General features: G+C 38.7%; 1 protein-coding gene across 17 annotated transcripts in view; it reads right to left on the reverse strand.

Moving 5' to 3' along the window:
- The window catches only part of foxp1b (forkhead box P1b), a 208,882-nt gene that overhangs the window by 28,693 nt on the left and 159,328 nt on the right, over nt 1-20,861 (reverse strand). For 15 of the 17 annotated variants that reach the window (XM_051896652.1, XM_051896658.1, XM_051896657.1 and 12 more), the window contains 4 exons: nt 17,945-18,082; nt 16,862-16,954; nt 10,892-11,033; nt 4,045-4,237 (listed from right to left, as the gene is read on the reverse strand). In XM_051896652.1, coding sequence (XP_051752612.1) covers nt 4,045-4,237; nt 10,892-11,033; nt 16,862-16,954; nt 17,945-18,082 — 566 coding nt within the window. The remainder of the gene's footprint in view (nt 1-4,044; nt 4,238-10,891; nt 11,034-16,861; nt 16,955-17,944; nt 18,083-20,861) is intronic. The other 2 variants (XM_051896664.1, XM_051896667.1) reach the window with 1 other exon arrangement.

Here is a 20,861-nt window from a genome sequence, read left to right on the forward strand (position 1 = left end):
GAAACATGCCACATCTTGTTTAAATTCCAAGACAACATTGGCAGAAGCATTATTAATAAGAGTTGAGTTGTGAAATGCTTAAGGACTTGTGAATCAGGAAACAAAGCTCATTTTAAACAATGGATGACTAATGATTTTAAACGACAATTCAGAGGAAGACTGACAGACTACAGGGGTGTTCTTCCTAGCCTGACCTCATGCATTCCATACAAAAAACAATAAAGGCAAAGAGTCAAAGCTTGTCAGTGATCTTGTCTATCTGTTGAAGCGTGTGGTAATTCCTCCGGTTCCTAGGTTTTTTTTTTTTTTAGATTATTATTAAGAGTAAGACAACCACAAGACAGACATAAATTTAAACATAAATTATCTTGTCACAAGCAAAAAGATGACATCTTGCATTCAAGGTGATGTAAAAAAATGGCTCTGAATAAATAATAATAATAAAAAAAAACCCAGCACATCAAAATCACCACTACATGTGCATTTATATCCTTGATCGGATCTTATAGCAATAGCCTAAATGCTTTCCTGTGAGGCACCAAGGCTCTGTCATATCATCTTTCATTACATTATGGTTTAGGATCGTATTATCACGCACCGAGCACCTAAGTATCATCGTTGCCGACCTAACGAAGAAGAGAGGTCTGATGTCTGGAGAGCTCAGACAGGAACTGAGCATTTTGTCACAACACTATTACTCTCCCTCACGTCTTCATGTGGGGAGAAATCATCAAAGACACACTCCTCCTCTAAGTCTACTGGCAAATCCCCAGACCCCCGACTCAATCCTTTAGAGTATGCCCAACCACACGGCCCCCTCTCAACCCCCCCAAAATGTTTTAATTATCATTTGCAGAGTTGAAGATCAATTAAAAGAGAGGTTAAGGGGCTCGTTTAGGGGGGCAAATCTGATTATTTATCTCTTTAAAACAAATTGTCTGGGTTTTAATTCCCCTGAGCGTAGCATTCCTAAAGGATTCTGGGAGGAGAATGAAGTGGGGCGACTCAAACTGGGTGACACTCTTTCCCTTCCATTGAGGAGAAGTGAAAACTGCTGAAATGGAAGGTCTCTCTATATTTTTTAAATGAATTTTTTTTTTCTCCATATTTTTTAGACCCTGACCCAAAATAAAATAAAATAAAATAAAATAAAATAATAAAATAAAATAAAATAAAATAAAATAAAATAAAATAAAATAAAATAAAATAAAATAAAATAAAATAAAATAAAATAAAATAAAATAAAATAAAATAAGGTATGGGCCTATTGGTCTTTGGTCAGATAGCCAACACCACATTTTCAATCACCTTAGAAAGGTTCACGCAGGTCCATGAATGTTTTTTTTTGTCCCTTATCTGAGCGCCGATGGGTCGGGTGGACTGACACGTCGAAGGCTTTTATCATATTTGGGTGTGCATGAGGTGGTTGTCTCTGTGCAGGCACCAGTGGGAGCCGATGGAGGCTGCTAAAAGCAGGGTAGCATCGCGTCTAAACATGTACGAAGTGATTGAGTTTCTCTCTCCTTCCTTTAAGACGGAAGTGAAAAGACAGTGAATGATGCCGCTGGATGCACTTAAGGTTTTAGTTGCAGGCGTCGCAGCGACTGGCCAGATTTTATATGACACATGAAACGGCCTGCGCGGTGCTTAAGACCCCGGCGGTAAACCAATCTGAGAGAGCTAGGGCAAAGCAAGTCCATCAGCGCACAGCCGCCCGCCTGTTTCACGACAAGAGGGACTTGGGAAAACCACATCAATTAAAAGTTCATTAACGTTCGTGTGCGGGGATGAGTCCACATTTCATTTCTCCCACTCAAAACCCTGGATTTCGAGCAATGGAACTCCTACAGATTAAAAATGGTAGAAATCTGTGTTATGTTTTCTTGGAGGCCCATAGGGTATAGTGATGAAACACATTTACTAATAAAACTACAAGGATGTTAATGCTACATGGAAAATTATCAAAGCGCAAAGTTATTAGCACTGTCTCTCTAATGTGCCTTTGCATTTGAATAGTAATGATTTGGAAGCATTTCTAGCACTAATTCTTCAGCTAACGGAAGGAAGGGAGAGGGCTGATCACCTGCTCCCTTTTTCTGACAGATCTGAGATACTCAGCCTACAAAACGCCTTCTTCACGGCATGGGTGCTAAACTGCTGTTGACGTCTTCTTTAATCTCTGACACTGAACGAGAGGCAGGGAGAGAGAAGCAGTGAGCTTTCCAACATGTCTTTTTGAGTGTTTCAAGCCTGCTATGGCACAAAAGGGTTGTAGTGTTGTGATAGAGGACTGGATGTTTGCGAACTTTGAGGAAAAAGGGTGATAGACTGTTACTCTTAGGGAGAAAGGGAGAAAAAGAGCTACTAAAATAGAATAAGTGAGCATACGAGTGAGTTTCTCTGTTTCAAAACCTAGTAAGCTGCCTACCTAGACCATAATTGGGTGATTATTCAATTAGGGGAACTTTTCTGTTCACTGGTATGATTTCAAAGCAAAAACAAAACAACAAATAATCATTCTAGTTTTAAAGCGTAGGTTCTAAGAGCATTAAACCTTTTACTGCGTCTCTTGTTGGAATGCTTGCCAGAACTTCTCAATTTTGAGCTTGCCTGCCTTTTAAAGAAATTTATTTTTTATTAAAAAAAAAAAAAAAAAATCAAAAGTGCTCCTAAATGAAATATTACTCAACTGTGCTGCACACAATTAAGGCAGCATTATATGTATCATTCATGGAGAAGGCATCCCAGAATGCACTGCATCAAGCTCAGTAAAAAAAAAAAAAAAAAAAAAAATCTAAAAATTAGCTTAGCAACAAGCTAATGTCAAAACAAATCAATAGAAAAGCATCTCATTTGTGTGGCACAAATGAATGAATGAGAAAAAGAAAGAAAGAAAGAAAGAAAGAAAGAAAGAAGGAAAGGAGCTTGTATGAGCCCTACGGCATCAGTGACATCATGGGCAGTTTAAACATGACACGTTGAGCAAACCTGTCATGAACTCCATTCTGCTCTACACTGGTAGAAAAGCATATATACGTGTATGTGAACTCTCCCTTTACCTTCGGCTAGAGCTTGTTTTGCAGTACTAAATGTGTTTTCATTCGCATTGCTTTCATAACGACACGTTGGTTTTGATCAGCCAAATCTGAGTCAGATGTGAAAAGAGAGAGAGACAAATAAATGAGCTCATGGTGCCTGGAGGCTTCTTACCAGCGGTTCAAAGATCAGGCATGAGCACATGAAAACAAGCAAACGTGTTATAAACCAAATTAATCTCTTCCTTAAAGACACAGTGATGCAACACTTCCTCCAAATAAATCTTTATGTGTCAGGGCTTTAAAGAGGCTTTACAGTATTCAGCATATATACTGTATTAAATTAACTGCTCTTTAATTGCCACACAAAAAGAATTGATTCGGCAAAATTGTCCTGATGACATAAATAATATAATTTACGATATTTATGATATAAGAAGCAGAATGAAAATTGTAAAAAAAAGTTCAAGTTTCTACATAAACAATAAATAAATAATCAATCATAAAAAGTAAAACATCCCTTGAACATAATTTGAAGTGCAATACCGCTAAACCGTGCCTGTTGTAATGCTGTAATAATTAAAAAGGAAGGGAGCAATTTTAAATTTCATTACAGTAATCTAACCTTTCTAATAACACCATTCTCTTAGGTGTTTGACTGGAAATCCCTGATGAACAGGATTGAGCGGACAGGCCTGGTCCTTAATGAAAATTCCAAGGTACTTAGAAGCAATAAATTACGATTCATTTGCAGGAAATGACCTATTGGTACCTGTCCATCAACTTGGCTTCCCTGGCAGCAGTTTCCACCTTCAGTAGTGGCACTGAGAAAGCTTGTTTGCTTTGCTCAATGATGCCAAGAACACAGTCCAACTGAATATATATAGAGAGTTTAACAAGAGATTTCAACAGTGTTTCAAACTGTGCTCAGACTGGCCAAGAAGTCTGCGACCAAACTCTTCTCTTCCAATTCTCTCAAACTCTCAGGTCAATGGCTGGGTGATCTTACCCCTCTCTCTTGAGCGAGTGGCTGATGTACTGGCCGTTGGTGGATCCATGCTGGTTGTGATTCTTGAGGGGAACGGGGGAGGGGGACGACAGGTCCAGACCCCGGTGACCGTTATTGGTTGCGCTGTTCTCCTCCTTCACATGGCTGTTTGTCACCTCCTTCCACAGCTGCTGCAGTTCGGCTGGAATCATGCCTGCCACAAACAAATTGGATAATTAAATCAATTAACAGCTAATCTGGTTCTACTCATGGCATAATTAAATAAAAAACAAGGGCTCAGTAAACAAAAGGGGGCATTAATTATTCCACTACAGGCTGATACGCAGCGCCTGCCCTCTCGCTCTGCCATTCTCTCTCTCTCGCTCGCTCTTTTTCCCCTACGTGCTATGCGAAGCGTGTTTGTGTACAAAAATTCCCTGGCATTCACGCACATTTCATGCTTGAAGTAAATAATTAACATACAGACAAGGCATGAAATCTGAATAATCACCATTATTTCTCTGACAAGGAAGTCAGCCAGCTCTTTCTCACACACACACAAAACAAGACCACAAAAACATCCCTCTCTGTAAGAGAGAGAGAGAGAGGGAGAAAGTGAAAGAACGAACAAGCCCCCAGGGTAATACTCTTGAAAGCATGTTAATGTGCAAAATGCTTAAAGTTTTGCACCGCCTCCAATTGACACAGACGACTTAAACCTCATTTAACAAGTCAAGCACACTGCGGCTCATACGTCCTTTGAAAAAAGAGAGAAGAAGATAAGTGGGAAGAAAAATGGCTTGAAGACAAGATGTTGCCTCAATTCTGTGACAGACACACAAACACTTGCATGCACACCCACATACGCAACGTGTTTCATGTAGCTGACTGTACAACTCTTGCAGGCTGAAAATTAGGAAGGGCTAACAATGAAATTAGCCCATTTGAGTGGCCATGCTCTTAAAGGACGTCCCTTGTATTCAGAAGTGTTAAATATGATATATATATATATATATATATATATATAAAATTATTATATATACACACAATACGTACACACACACACACACACACACAACCATTCAAAACTTTAAACAAAGATGTCTAATGTTTTTGAAACAAGTCTCTTATGCTTAACAGGTCTGAATTTATTTTCATCAAAATACAGTAAAAATTGTAAAATTGTGAATAATTATTACAATTCAAAATAGATTTTCTAATTTAAATGCATTTTAAAATTTTATTTATTACAATGATGGCAAAGCTTAATTTTTAGAAGCCATTACTCCAGGCTTCAATGTTGAGAACAGTTGTGCTGCTTAATGGAAAACTGATAAATATTTTTCAGTCTTCTTTGATAACTTGAAAGTTCAAAAGAACAGCATTTATTTATTTTGAAACATTATTTAAGTCTTTACTGTTACATTTGATAAATTTAATGTGTCCTTGCTGAATAAAAGTATTAATTTCTTTAATAAAATCTTTCTGACCCCACACTTTTGAAGAGTAGTGTATAATACAAATATATATATATACACAGAAACACTTAAAATTAAAAAGTTCAGAATGACTACTATTTCTACCATTATGTTGCTTCAGGAATAGGGCATGCGAATGGAACGCTGAATGAATCACACCCACTGTGTGACTTTATAAAGTTCTTTGTATGTTTTGTAAAATTAAACGGGAAGGGGCTGTTTTGGGCGGTGGGGGATCAAACACTTAACATCACAATTAAATCGATTTTCGAAATGAGCGAAGGCAAATGGAGAGCAATTTTTAAGAGTCTTGGTTATCTTAATTTGTCTCCTTGTTTTCCCTCCTCCTCCCCCCTCGCTCTCTCATTCTCTCTCCTTCATAATAATTCTCTTTACAGATACCAGAAGTGGCCTCTTTCAAGCGCTCCAGCGCAATACATTTGTGCAAGAATCGCTTAGTCTTAATTTATTCCTGTTGTGGCAAAATAACGGCGAGGTGAAGATCTCAATACGATCAGCAGAAAATATTTTTAATTTGATAAGCTACTAAAGATTTTAATTATGCCAGTAATGGAGAACAGTAAGCTAATGAGGCGGCTAAGACTCCAGAGAGAGAGACAAAGAGACAGAGCGAGAGAGACTAAAAACTGTGAAATGAGTCTGGTAGGACTGCCATAAATTCGCACAAGATCGTTTGCATATAAAAGAGCCAGCGGAAATTATTGCAGGACGAATCAATAACCTTCCCACGTGCCACGTGGCATCTTTCGCTTCCTTGGGCTTTTTTGTGCCATCTTGCAGTGTTTTAACGTCCTCATGAAACTCTGACGGCGGTGTCCGACGGTATCGACTTGCTTGTTTTTTGTCTTTGCTGTTTGTCATTGTGAGGGAGGGAAAACTTGTCCGTGTGGATTCAAGAAGGTCACGGCGCTGGTGATTGTTTTTGGGTTTGGACATAGAGGGGAACAATCATTTTCCCCCCACTTGGAGCGCAGTGACAGTGTGCGATGTATTTTTAGCCGACGTGCTTGACAGGGCGGCCCACTCTCCCTCAATTACCCACAAGTCCAGGTGACCCCGACACCACTGTTTACTGAAACGAATCCAAGCCGGAGGGGGGAGTGGGAGCTGATGAGAGGGGTAACAGAGTGGGACGAAGCTGTCTTGTTGTGTCTGACACCCCCCATAAACCTTTTTCCTCTGCAGGTCTATATCTCGCTCCAAGTCTTGGTTTCCATCCAGTCTCACAGATGGATCTCCCAAAACTGTCTGCATGTATATTCACGTGACCTCTCAACCAATCTGGCAAATGTCACAGCATTATCGTCATTTAGTAGCGGATGATGGATGTAACATTTCACAGATAACACATAGCATTAAAACAGTTTTTTGTCCTTAAATCCATCTTGCAAACTCCAGATCGCTTTAACGGCCCTAAAGTCATTTTTCAGTGCCGCACATCCTCTCATTAAAAGCCAAAGATACACACTTGCGCTTTTAAAAAATGGATGTCATTGAGACTTTTGACTGATCGCCGGCGAAGCAACTCAATTTTTACCGCAGCAGGTAGCGGCGACACCCAGACAGGGGCCCCGAACTCTCGCTTCAACCTTTTCCTGTCCTTGTACCCCGATACCCTGGTGACCATGTTCGAGCAAGCGGAAAGTTGATTTAAGGTTCACAACCACATTAGTTGTGGCCCATCAGCAGCCAGATAAAAAATGCCGTCGTGCACTGGGGCCGCGGAAATCAGCGACCACGTCTTTCTCGACGAGACCGCCGCCTCGCCACTGGGGGCAAACTGACACTACTATTAGTTTATTGTTCTGTGAGGCAGAGATCTTCTCTCCCTCCTGTTAAAGGGGTTATGATCACTGGGGCCTTTGATATGCAGCCCTTAGGCCTAAAATATGTTCCTCCCTAATGCTACAGAAGCTATTAAACAGTGCCGCACTGCCAGCCAATCAATCACTGCCAGCGAGGCCGGACGAGGGGCCGGAGTCCCCTGATGGGTCCGCGTGCACATCGCGCATCATGCCTGGTCACATTTGCTGCTTTCATATTAGTGGCAAATTTGTCTTGTCGGTGTCCTGTGGCCCTTGACTGGACAACTTAACTAATGTGCGGTTGGGGATGAGAATGAACTCCAGAACTTGAGGGATTCACAACATGTGTGTAGGAGTGCACAGATTTAGATGAGAGCTTCCTAATAGTGTGGAAAATGAGGGACAAACACAAATCCGGCAGCCACATCAATGTAGACAACCAGGCCTCTTCTGCCTAATCAAATTCTGTTCACACAAAGTTGAGTTATTTACAAGAGTGAAAGCAAATTCACTTAATAAAAGGTGAGTCCTGTATTCGGTACACACTCAGAATGACAATTTAGGGGATTCACTCCATATTCAAATATAGTTGTAAATCCCAAAACTTTGCATTGTGTACGTGGGACAAGTAAAGAAGACACAAATGGTTTTACTCGATGAAATACACCTCATCTCTCTGCCTTTCTTTAATATTCATCTGCTCTGTTTGTTTCCTCACTCTGTTACTCACACTGCTAAGTCCACTGTTATTTTCTCTCTCTGGACCACATTTATGATATTTATCTCCTCCAACACATTGTTCTAATTCATAGCAGACTTCAGCTGACCCTCTCCAAAACTTGAACGTCAACAAGTCAAATAAGTGATCTAACTTCCCAAATACAACAGACTAAAACACATTGTTTTGATTGAAGTCTCAGGTATCTGTGCCGTGCCAGAGAGCTAGCTTGCACACTTGTAAACAGAGTAGAAATCGGGTAGAAAATGACTGGATGTGCCTGTACATTAAACGTGAAGCCGTGATGTAAAAAGATTTTATTCACACATCAAAGTCGGATAGCCTAATAAATAAGCCAATTTCAGCCTATGTTTCTGGCCGAGTAATCTTCCTTAGTAGCTTGTCCAAGCACATAATCACCACGCACACATAAGGAGGTAACATAAGTTATCACACCAATGCTAACTACTTAGCTAACTACTGAATATTGTAGATTACATCTTGCGAATGGAAAACTGGGCTGCTGGAGCATGAAAGAATGCAGTGGAGTGTGAAAGAAAAAAAGGTCATCAATAACTTTTAACAGTGAAGCAGAAAATGTTCAGGACACACACAAACACACACACTCACACACATACTGACAAGTGTTTTAATCAGGGTACGAAATTACCCCCTATGCCAGTCAAATTTGGGACCAATTTTATCAGTCACTGTGCCAGGCGACCTGTAGGACATCTCCGACTGACGTTTGTCAAGAAATGCTTCTAGTTAGATGCGAAGACGCACACACAGAAGAAACACATTTGATTGTATTGATGAATAGAGAAATCAAAAGCCTCATCTGAGTTCCAAAATAAATTGAAAGAGGCTAATAAAATTGTGCAAAAGTTTATTTTGTACTCTGGTTTTAACACTTAACCACCAATTCAAGGAATCTGCCACTGGCTATTACAGTTACCCAATCAGGTTCATCCTCCATCTTGGATTAATACTAGACAAACAGGTTCTAGGAAACTAGGAAATAATCTACCCTTCACTGCCAAGTAAACTTATTATATATCCAAACAATATTTCGAGTTCTGCAGTACAAAAACAGCATGCGTCCTCTGTGTTTTTCATTACTGCCCTCTGATTGGGCATTACATGCTTGCAATGTTCCCTGGGTAACGACTGCTCGAGATGTCATTCAATCACTTGTTAAAGAAATAAAATTGTTCTCCACTGAGATGGCCTCCTATTTGACACTAGCCTGTGGCTTCGCATAGTAAAGCATCGCCTCGCCCAGCCCCAGGGCAACGTGGGTATGTGGAGTGGTTCAGCTTTCCGACTATGCCCTGATCAAACAATAACAAGACTGAACAAACACAGTTTGTATTTGCGTGTTACCCAAGCACCCCCTCCCCAGCCTTTATACAGCCTTATCTTGTTATGGGCTTGTTTGTCTTAGCCAGAGAGAGTACAGTCAGCTTTTGAAAGAAAGAAAACAAAACTCAAAACAAAACCGGTATGAATGCACTCTTTGTTATTCTGTTGCTGCTCCTTAAGTAAATATGACAAAGAAAAATAAAGCAATACACCTCCTGGAAAAACACCTTTTGACTCACTGACTGCTTGTGAAGTGATTAATCTTTGACTAGTTTAGTGGGTTGAGGTTAGAAAACAATGGTGCTAGTATGTTTAGGGGCTGACGAGGAGCCAACATAAGACAATAGAGATAAAACACAGATGTGTGTAATATACATATATCAGAAATATATGTATTCAATGGAGGAGTGGAAATATAGGAGACATTTTCAGGTTCTAAAAGAGAAAATCAAAAGAAACTATAATGCAAAGAGAACATAAAGGCCTATTCTCTCTGAGAGCAACATTTTGTCTAATTTTGTACATTTTTGTAAATTGTCCCAGTGCTGAAATGTTTTCCCCCACACATATACATATAAGTGATATTCTTGGAGGTAATCTTTTGAAAAATTTCATTGAGAACAATTTCATTTTCATAAGCTTTTTGTCAGCATTTCCTTTTGCTCTCGGTGTGAATATCCCCTTAAAGGGTTAGTTCACCCAAAAATTAAAATTCTGTCATTAATTACTCCTCGTGTCGTTCCACATCCGGAAGACCTTCATTCTTCGAAACACAAATTAAGATATTTTTAATGAAATCTGAGAGCTTTTTTCCCCTCCATAGAGATCCAACACAAAGCACTCGTGTCACTTCATAAAACTGAGGTTAAACCACTGGAGTCACATGGAGTACTTTAATGATGTCTTTCCTACCTTTCTGGACCTTGAAACTGGTAGATGCGTTGGATCTCTATGGAGGGACAGAAACCTCTCAGACTTCATCAAAAAGATCTTAATTTGTGTTCTGAAGATGAACGAAGGTCTTACGGATGTGGAACGATACGAGGGTGAGTAATTAATGACAGAAATTTCTTTTTCGGGTGAACTATCCCTGTAAGACCTCTTCATGTTGAGTGTGTAATCTTGGCTATTGTTTTCCCCCCACATTTAGCAAAAAATAATAAAATCTATAAATAAATACATACATCCATACATACATATTGCATACCTATGGATCCCAAAAACTAAACCCTACGGATCCTCAGTTTTTACCCAGATGTTGCAATCTATAGACAAACAAACAAAAAACATAATAGGAAACAGAAAAGCCATAGCAAGAAAGCGGTGTGAAAAGAAGTGAAATTTTCTTGGAGGCTGATGAAAAACCCTGTTGTAATTTTGTGAATAATTTCGTTGCACTTTTAATAAGCTTTTTGTCAGCAAATCCCATTGCTCTCAGTGTGAATATCCCCTCAAGGGGCGATGGATGTGCTTGTTCTTACCCTGAGTGAGGGAGTGCAGGGGCAGAGTCTGGTTAGGCTGAATGGACAGCAGCCCTTGTCTCTGCAGGCTCAGGAGATGCTGCTGCTGGAGCTGCTGAACCTGGAGCAGCTGCTGTTGGAACGCCAACTGCTGTGCAGACACCTGCCGAGGGAGAGCGGAGAGAGGATGAGAGGTCTACATATCATCCTCACACTCACAAACAATTATGTCAACACGTGCACAAACATACTTATTCACTCAGGGCTGATAAACACACACATACACACACAAACAGGCACGGGCAGGTACATTCCCATATTCCTGTACCCTCTTAATTAACGAGGAGTCGGGGAGGCTCGTGACAAATAATGAAATGTTGTTAATCATTCCTAATAAGAGCCACAGGATTTTAATTATGGCCATTCATAACTCCGCAAACAACCTGTGACTGAAAGGAGCTCCTTAATATTCAGCGCCGTGTAAGTGCAGAGCCAGGGGAGCCAACCGTTGTCTCCTTTGGATAAATCAGGGGTGTGAAGTAACAGGGTAACCGTCCAATAGGAGGAGAGCTGAGCAGTGTATGTGCCAATTTTATATATTTATATTTTTATATTTATAGTTATTTCTGAGGCAGGAAAATTTAGATGCAAGACTATGATTTTTTTTTTTTTTTTTTTTTTTTATTATAATATGAATTGTGCACATTAAAACATTTATGCATAAAATAAACGGTCAATTTTATTTTTATTTAAGTCTTTAATTGTTTAAAAAGGTAACATTTTACAAAAGGTTAAGTTCATTGATATTTTACATTCTTATATCAATATTCTTTTATTTTTATTATATTTTTTCATAAATATATTAAACTTTTGTTTTTCATTAGAGTGGACACTGTAAAAGAGTGCATTAACGCATGAGATTTGTTAAACATTTTTTAACACATTTACTGAATTTGACATAACAGTCTCATTATGTAATTTATCTAGATGTGATGTTTAACAGTTTATTGAATTGACTGTTTATTTAAAGGATTAGTTCACTTTAAAAGGAAAATTACCCCAAGCTTTACTCACCCTCAATCCATCCTAGGTATATATGACTTTATTCTTTCTGATGAACACAATCAGAGTTATACACTTACAAAAACTCCAATTGTGTTCATCAAATCTTGAGGTAATTTTTATTTTAAAGTGAAATAATCCTTTAAATCATGACACGCATTGCAATTTATATCATATCATGAGGAAGTTTGTGTTAAGTGTCTTACAGTAATATACACCCTCACATCTGGATAGATGGAACGGAGTGTAAAGAGAAAGGAAGGTGCCAAAAGATGGGAAATTTTTTGAGGAAGAGGGGAGAGAGTTGGTAAAAGTGGAAAGGAAATAGGGAAAAGAGAGTGTTGAAAGACAGAAGGAGAGGGAGGAACGGGCGAACGAACTGCTGCGTCGTCAGAACGATAAATGGGAGGAAGTTATCTAACATCCCCAATCGCCCCTCAGTCAAAACAAATGGGCGAAGTTATGGAGATACAGGGCTATTGAACCCTACTGTTGACCCCTTTCAACGCTAACACTGTTGTTTATGACCTCCTCAATGCATTATAACAGCTTTGTGACAACGACTAAACATCCGTCATAATCACGGGATGGTTTCTTTAGAAGGATTCTGATGGACCTGAGGTGAAAAACCAGACCCTGATGGTCACGCGTTTATGTGTGCACGTGTTTGTTGGTACATTAAAGCGCAAACATGTCTTTGCCAAGCTGTGTGCCGCACCCTCTTCCCAAACACAGGATGCTTCACTTTGTGTTTACTTCTCCAAACAGAAGGCGCACAAAAAAGGTCCCGCAGCACAGGCGCGGACAGGTCAACCTTTAGACCCAGAACAGATCTGAAACAGCCTGATAAAGTGCTTGCTCTTTTTTCCACTCTCATTCATGGTCCACCCATCCTCATCTGCCTGTCAAAGGTCTGTTTCTTTTTCTCCCTCTCCCCACTCTAACCCTGATCACGAGGCTTTAAACATACAAATGCTTCAATGTCAATGGTCAGAGCTATGGTGTAGCGGTAGCAAAACATATGCACATTGTGGTGCTCCCACAGAGAAGCAGGTTCAGGTCCAGGTCATGTCCTGATCACACTAGCCTTGTATTTTCTTTCGCTATCCTGACAATTAAAAGCAAAAAGTCCATTAAAAAAAATGCAATAATGAGATGAGACTGAAAATTACTGTTTTTAAATTGATAAATAAAGGAGCTTTTCCAATGCGTGGTATGACTCGGCTCGCTTTACTTCGGCTCAGTTTGCTTTTCCACTGCAGTTTAATGCCGCTTCAAAGTGGGTGGGACTATAGACTGATTGTTATAGTTGCGCCGCCACCTCGTCTACTGACCACAATACAGCCATTTCTTTTTTCAAGTTGCGTGCAACGGTCATTTAAAGCAAGTCATTTAAAAAAGTTGTGCGAACAAATGAGACTGCGGTGGCTGTTGCTGAATATTTAAATCTAGTGGGTTTGGTGTCTCGTGTCGCAAATCCAATGATGACCAATCAGTGATCTGCAGTGTTTACACGTCACATTTTAGTATTGGTACGGCTCACTTGGAACCGAGGTGGTACTAAAAAAAAGTACTAGGTACTGTACACAGTGGAAACCCCCCAAAAATTAGCCGTACCATGCAGTGGAAAAGCACCGTAAGTTAATATAAGAGCTATCATCTACCTTTAAATCACTTTAAAAGGCTCAAAACTACATAGCACAAAATTAAAAACTATACCAAACTGATTTAATTTGTGATTTGACTGGATTGTGAAAATTGGTTATACATAACTCTGAGCTGGATAAAATGGCATTTTTAGGAAAGAATTTGAAAAACATTTTTTAATATTGTTAACTGTGCATATAAAAACATTTATTAATAAAATAAATTGGGTCAATTTTGATTTCATTATGTCTTTAAAGTCACCATGAAATCCAAAATTGACAATTCTTATTTTTTATGGAATATTGCTGCGTTTATTATAAGTGATTTATCATAGCACATCCTTTTATTTTTAAATTTACGTAATACTTAATCAAAATAACCTCCTCTCCCCTTTGCAATGACATTTCTTCACTTCTCTTATGAGATGTACACTGGTGAGAGGGCAGCCCATCAAATCCCGATGGAAAACTCAAGTCCTGTCCAACAATTTTATTTCGTTTGAGAAGCCATTATATGCCACAAAGCAGCAACTTCTGTTTCATAATTAATTAATATTGATGCATAAGGTATTATATAATTTTACAGCATTTACTAGTGTAATTTTTGGTAACACTTTACAGTAAGGTTTCATTAGTTAACATTAGTTAACTACTTTAGTTAACATGAACTAACAATCAACAATACTTCTACAGCATTTATGATTCTTAGTTAATGTTAATTTCAACATTTACTAATACATTGTTAAAATCAAAAGTTGGATTTGTTAACAGTTAATGCACCGCGAACTAACATGAGGAAACAATGAACAGCTGGATTTTTATTAACTAACATTAACAAAAATGAATAAATACTGTAACAAATGTATTGCTCATTGTTAGTTCATGTTAGGTAATACATTAACTAATGTTAACAAATGAGACCTTACTGTAAAGTGTTACCTAATATTCATTTATTAAAAATGTATTTTTGTGTGAAAAAAAAAACAAAACAAAAAAAAAAAAAGCTATATTAACAAATACTGTAAAAGTATTGTTCACTGTAAAATCATGATAGCTACTGCACGCTAACAAATTGAACCATATTATAAAGTGTATTTATTTTCATCTGTACATCACCCTGAAGGATGGCCTGGGCTGCTTGAGATCTTCCTCCGCGCACAAGCGTTAACCTAACGCCAGCCCGGCATAGCGAATGGGAGGTTAACTCGGAGTGGCACGCGAGAGAGGCGAGAACAGAGCAGATGACAACATGATCCAGACTGACGCTGGCAGGCCCTTTTATTGCCTCGCCTCCAATCCAAAGTTAAAAATCTTTGAAAACCTAAGAAATTTTGTTGTCTTTTAAATAAAAGAGGCACAAAGCAGCAGCGGGGGGTTATTGTCTGACCCCCGTGGGGGGAGTCGCTGCAACAATTCCTATTCCATCTTTTGATGGCTGCGCGAGAGAAAGCCGAAGGAGGGGGAGAGAGGGAGCGCGTGCGAGAGAAAAACACGCACAGACGGAGGAGAGCCTCTCGAGGGCTGCATCAAATTCCTGTGATCATACATAATACTCTTTAAAATGGTGTTTTTCTTCCTGTTCGTCACGTTCCATTCAGCTGATCAATTGTTTCTCCTTTTGACGGTGCCACCCTCCTTTTTTTTAACCCCCCTCCCATTCTAGAGTCCCCTTCCCCTCATCTGTCCTTCTAACACGAGAGAGGGAAAGAGAGAGATAGAGAGAAAGAGAAAGAGTGACAGCTTCTGTCAGAGGCAAGAGAAACAGTCCTGTCGCATTGATTTATGGAGGCAACGCACCACAACTTGTCCAAACTGAAGCCCCCAGTTCATTAATTAGCGAGCTGGGGGACTTTGAAGTAAGCATGTGAGAGTGTGTGTATGGCTGTGTGTGTGTGTGTTTTACAACATTCGCCTTCATTTATACGCTCTCTCCGGTTACAGAACGAATCTCTCGGTGGGGAAGTTAAGAAGTGAAACTTTGATTGTCTTTGAACTGCTTTTGACCGCATAATAATCGCTTCTTTTGTCCAGAGCATTGCCTTATCCTGCTGTCATTAGAGCAGCCAGAAACACAGCTGGTGATACGGCCTTAAAATGAAGGAAGAGAGAAAGACAAAGAGGTAGAACACTTCAGATATACTACAACTGTGCTGTGCCGTATTTCTGTCAAACGGGGAAACCTCATGTGCCCTTCAATCTGTTCATATTATACATTTATATATAAATACACAGACAACTCATAAAAGGATCTATACAGATTCTGCAGACAGATTCTCTGCAGAATCGCAATGACCACTGAAATTCTCACAAATGTTTGTTTATTAAATATTTTGGCCAATAAGTACTTTCAGATTGATTTAATACATTTTACTGTGACAAAATTGCCAAATAAGCATGGAAAAATACAGAGAAAAATACTGGGCCAACTCTAACAACGTGTCCTAACTAAATATGTGGTTTTTTGTCCTCGGACACCGAATGGGAAATATGAAGCGACGCAATCACAGCCAATCAAAATATTCACTACCATTCAACATTTTTGGGAAAAAAATTTATTCATCAAGATTGAAATAAGTGTCAAATAAATGCTGTTTTTTTTTTGCAACTGTTTTCTATTCTTCAAAAATTCCTAAATTTTTTATCAAGGTTTCCACAAAAATATAAAGCAGCACAACTGTTTCAACACTGATAATAATAAGAAATGAACACCAAATCAGCATATCAGAATGATTTCTGAAGGATCATGTGACACTGAAGACTGGAGTAATGATGCTGAAAATTCAGCTTTGCATCACTGGGATAAATTGCTTCAAAATAAATTAAAATAGAAAACTTCTTTTTTTTTCTTTTTTTTAAATTGTAATAATATATCATAGTATTCATTTTGTATTTATTTCCCCCCCCAAATCTAGTGTATATAGTGTATATATTGGTGTCTAGTTATCTAGAGCATGATTTTGGACCAATGAGATTATAATGCAGGGGCAACGTCACAGAAATAAATCAATGTTTTATCTTGCGACTTGTTAGCACAAAAAGTCAAATTAAATTAAATTATTAGCGTTCTTGCATTATAGTGTTACAATCGGTTAGGATGCGGTGCAGAAATACAAGAGCAGGACAGGGTTCTTCCCATTGTCAAAACTCAAGATAAGACGACATAGTGGCACTGGAATGATTTTGCTTCTGTACTTCTGTTGGTGGAAACAGCTGCTGGATGCACTGGGGGCAGGTAATGAACACCAGGGCTGAGAGTGTGTGTAAAGTAATGCAGTCAGCATACCTCTTTACTCTGCTGTTTGCTGCCATGCTGCTGCTGGATGAGCTGAAGGTGGAGTTGTTCTTGCTGTTTCTTGTAGAACTCCTGGAGTTGCTGCTGCAAAGTCACACAGTCATAAATTAAAGATGCCCCTTCTATACTTCTTCTGCTGTGTTTTATTTATTTTCCCCTGAAGACCAATATAATATTACAAAACAGATTATTTCCCCTACACTGATCCTTAGAATTAAAAGAGTATAGTACCTTTAATACGCCTATATATGTACTGTAAAATACTTAAAATCTTCCACATTAACATATGTGTGGCATAATACTATTTTTGTCATTTCTAAATGACTTTGAAAAGGAATGAATGGGAATAATAAGGAGTTTTGTGCTGTGAACTCTTGCGACTCATTTGAACTCTTGGTTCAAAACCACACAGAAAATTCGCCATGATATATAACCTTCACATTTCAAATATCCTGAGAATTAGGAAGAAGCTACAGTCAGAGAAAATTCTACATTATGTATGTTCAGAATGTGTGGAATTCTTTGAGTCACGCATCACAGTTTTACCAAACTGTGTATACTGCTTCACTAATACATACAAGACAAATCCTCTTTGTTTGTCATATAGACTGAGCAACAGTTAAGACAGTTGAAAGGGAGGAATGTACTGTATGTTCAATACATTGAAAGAGAAAGGAACTAATTGTAGGGCATCATATACTTATAATAATTAATAGTAATTATAGTTCTAGCTCAAAAATTTGACTGGACGAGCCACGTTTGAAGACAAAATGGTTGAAATACACACATCACGTTGCTACAAGACTAACAAACTATATTACCTGCTGCATTATTTTTTGTGTGGTTTTAATCATTATATTCCAAATTGTTTATTTAGATAATTAATACATTTAATTATATTGAACATTGGCACATGGGCGCATTGTGACTCACGAATCCTCATAGCTTATTGTTTTATTATTTAATTAGAATTCTTGTAATGTCATAGTGCTTGTTAAAGCCTGAGTAATATTTGAGAGATTCAAACAGTGGAAATATATACGGTATAAAACAGAATGAGGACAAGTACTGTACCTGCTGTAACATCAGTGCTTGTTGTTGTTGCAGTAACAGCTGGAGCTGCTGGGGGCTCAGAACTTGGTGTTGGAGGATTTGCTGCATCTGCTGAGGAGTTATGACCTGTGGTGTCATCATAGCAACAGAAACTGGGACCTACACAAACACAGAAAGAACATATGAATACAATGGCAATTGGATAATACATACACTAAAGATAACACATGTCACATGTCCTATCAGTAGCCTGTCACCAGATGAATGTGCTATGAGATCAAGATCTATTTCTCAAAAACCACCTGAGGAGCTTTCAGAACCAGTGATATGAGAAGACAAAGCTGCACTGACTGATGGAAGACTGACAGATACAAAGAGAAAACCCATACACACACAACACACACTCGAACAACCAAAGAGCGTCCCCATCATCAAACGTCCCACTCCAGTGACAAGGCCACTGGCCATTATTCTGGAGTGCTGTCCATATTTTGCTTGTGACTGTGTGAATACGTTTTGTATTTTCATTTTTTTTTCATGATTGTTTTCTCCCCTCTTCATCAGCGTGAAGCATCTTGTCCCTGCAATACTTCACTAAAATGGGTCACAACTCTCACGGTGTACCGTTTCGTTGTGTACATAAACTTAAAATTGTTGAATATCAATTAACATGAATGTAACCGTGTCAGTGCGGGATGTGTTGTTGACTGTGTTCTTTGTTAGTTCGTCAAAAACAATTTATGAGTACAGAAAAAATGTCTCTCTCTAAAAAAAAAAAAGAAAACACATTAAAGGGCACACAAACAAGCTCAAGCAGAATAAAAAGGCTGCACATATTATGGCCGGAAAAGAAAATGACGTGTGATGACATTGAGAGGGTCCTCGTGCTGTTGACAGGGGTCTTTAATTAGAGGAGAGGCTGTGTGAATACAGTACACGCGTGTGTCTCAGTGTCAGCCTTTTTCTATGATACGCCGTGCCATTAAAATCTCCTATGTGACATTGGGTGACAAACCACGTCTGTGCTAAACTTGATAGCGGCGGGCATTTGCAACTGTTAACATATCCCCAGCGTGTTTTAGCGAGCGTGTGCGAGATCGCAGATGTATGTCTCACATCTGCTCCTGATTGGCCAGACATTAGGGCGACAGTTTCCCTTCACCAAGGTTACCCCAATTGCATTGAAAAACCGCTGACACGCGTTTGAATTTGTCACGTCTTGATGAATCTGTTCCCTCCGTAAGGGGCGGGGCTAACTTCCACATTGCCTCCGCCTATTTCAAACTAATCTAAATATAACAACAAAAAACAAAACACCTTGAATGAACTTCCTAAATACATGCAATGTCACAAAGATGGGGTTGAATTTGTTATAAACTCCTCACCAAAATGGATATGTGGTGCTTGGAATCAAAGTTGAACACATAAGCAGGCGCCCCAACACACGGTTGTTACGTCTTAATATGCGGCCCATTTTTCACTTGGCTTAGCGCACTATTTGCATAGGCTGCACCCCTTGATTTCTTCATTTCACAGTCATTATGCACTCATGTCCTTATTTCTCAGCGCCACTAATTTTGATGAACTGTTCTGAAGGTCAGAGAGGCAGACGAGTGGGTGGTGAGACAATATGAGCGAAAACACACAGACACCAGAGGCACGTTTGTACATTTATACTTGACTATGAAATCCTTGCCAATCTGGTCAGTTTATAATTGCCAATTTGGAGGTTTCCAATTTTTTGGTAACAATTGAAAGTTTGAAAGAGAAACTGATTTTTTTAAAACTTAAATTTACTTATGAATTTAAATTTTGATCAGACTTAAATTTTCAACATAAAATTTAAACAAAAACATTTACACTCATAAATCTTTTCATAATATTTGAGAAAAATTCTCATAAATATTTGAGAAAAATAAATTGTAGGCTTTGAACAATTCTTTCTTAATTCCAAATAAAGGCTTACAACTTAAACAAACATTTCAGCTTGTATTAAACTTTGTATTTATGAGTTCATTTTTTTTTGTACATTTCTGAAAAAATAAATAAAATATCGTAACTGAAATTACCAAACAAAAAATGTTCTAATATACTAACATATTTAATTTGCGTTTTTATAAAAAAAATTAGTAAAAGGTGGAACTGTACTCGAAACATAAATTTACTTAACAGTTCCAACTACCAAATAAAGACTTTTAAACATCTGATGCAAATGTAAAAGCTTTGTAAAAAAAACTAACAACTAAACATTTACTAACTTCTCAGGGCACAACAAATTACAAAGCCAGCCTGTTCCAATTAAACCCTTTATATCCACACCTTACAGACACACTGACACCAGCTTCACACCCTCATTTACTGCATGAGTGTGTGTGTGTATGTGTGTCCACTTCTACCAAACCTCAGCCCTAGCGGAAAGGCTATTACAGCTCACATTTTACTGCCCATTACCACTGAGGTCATTAGTGGAGAGAGGGATGGGCCTCCTCTTAACCTATTGATCATTGTAACTACTAGCATTTAATCCGCTGGTGAATGAGCTGGAATCTCTTTAAGACAGGCCTGCCGCAGAAGAGAAGCACTTCAGCTGAAAAATATCATCCTGGCCACTATATCAGCAGCACTTAAGAGGAGTGAGGGATACCGCTGCTTACTGCTCAGAGCTGTTCGCTCTTCTCCTCTGGCCGTAATTGTGGAAGTGTGCGGAATTAAATTATTATTATGAATTGCGGTAAATGGCCATATCGCTTGATAAGAGGTGAGGAAAGAACAAATACATATTTCAAGCCATCTCATAATGAAAGTGCTATGAGATAAAGCATATATCTGGTTAAACGAGATAGAAGGAATTTTATGAATGCATATTTCAGCCGTCATGTGGACAGCTTTAAAGAGCACGAGACTTGTTTGCTAAGAAAGAGAGAGAAAGAATTGTTAC

Source organism: Ctenopharyngodon idella, chromosome 6 (assembly GCF_019924925.1).
Source record: "Ctenopharyngodon idella isolate HZGC_01 chromosome 6, HZGC01, whole genome shotgun sequence".
In the NCBI taxonomy this organism is placed as follows: Eukaryota; Metazoa; Chordata; class Actinopteri; order Cypriniformes; family Xenocyprididae; genus Ctenopharyngodon; species Ctenopharyngodon idella.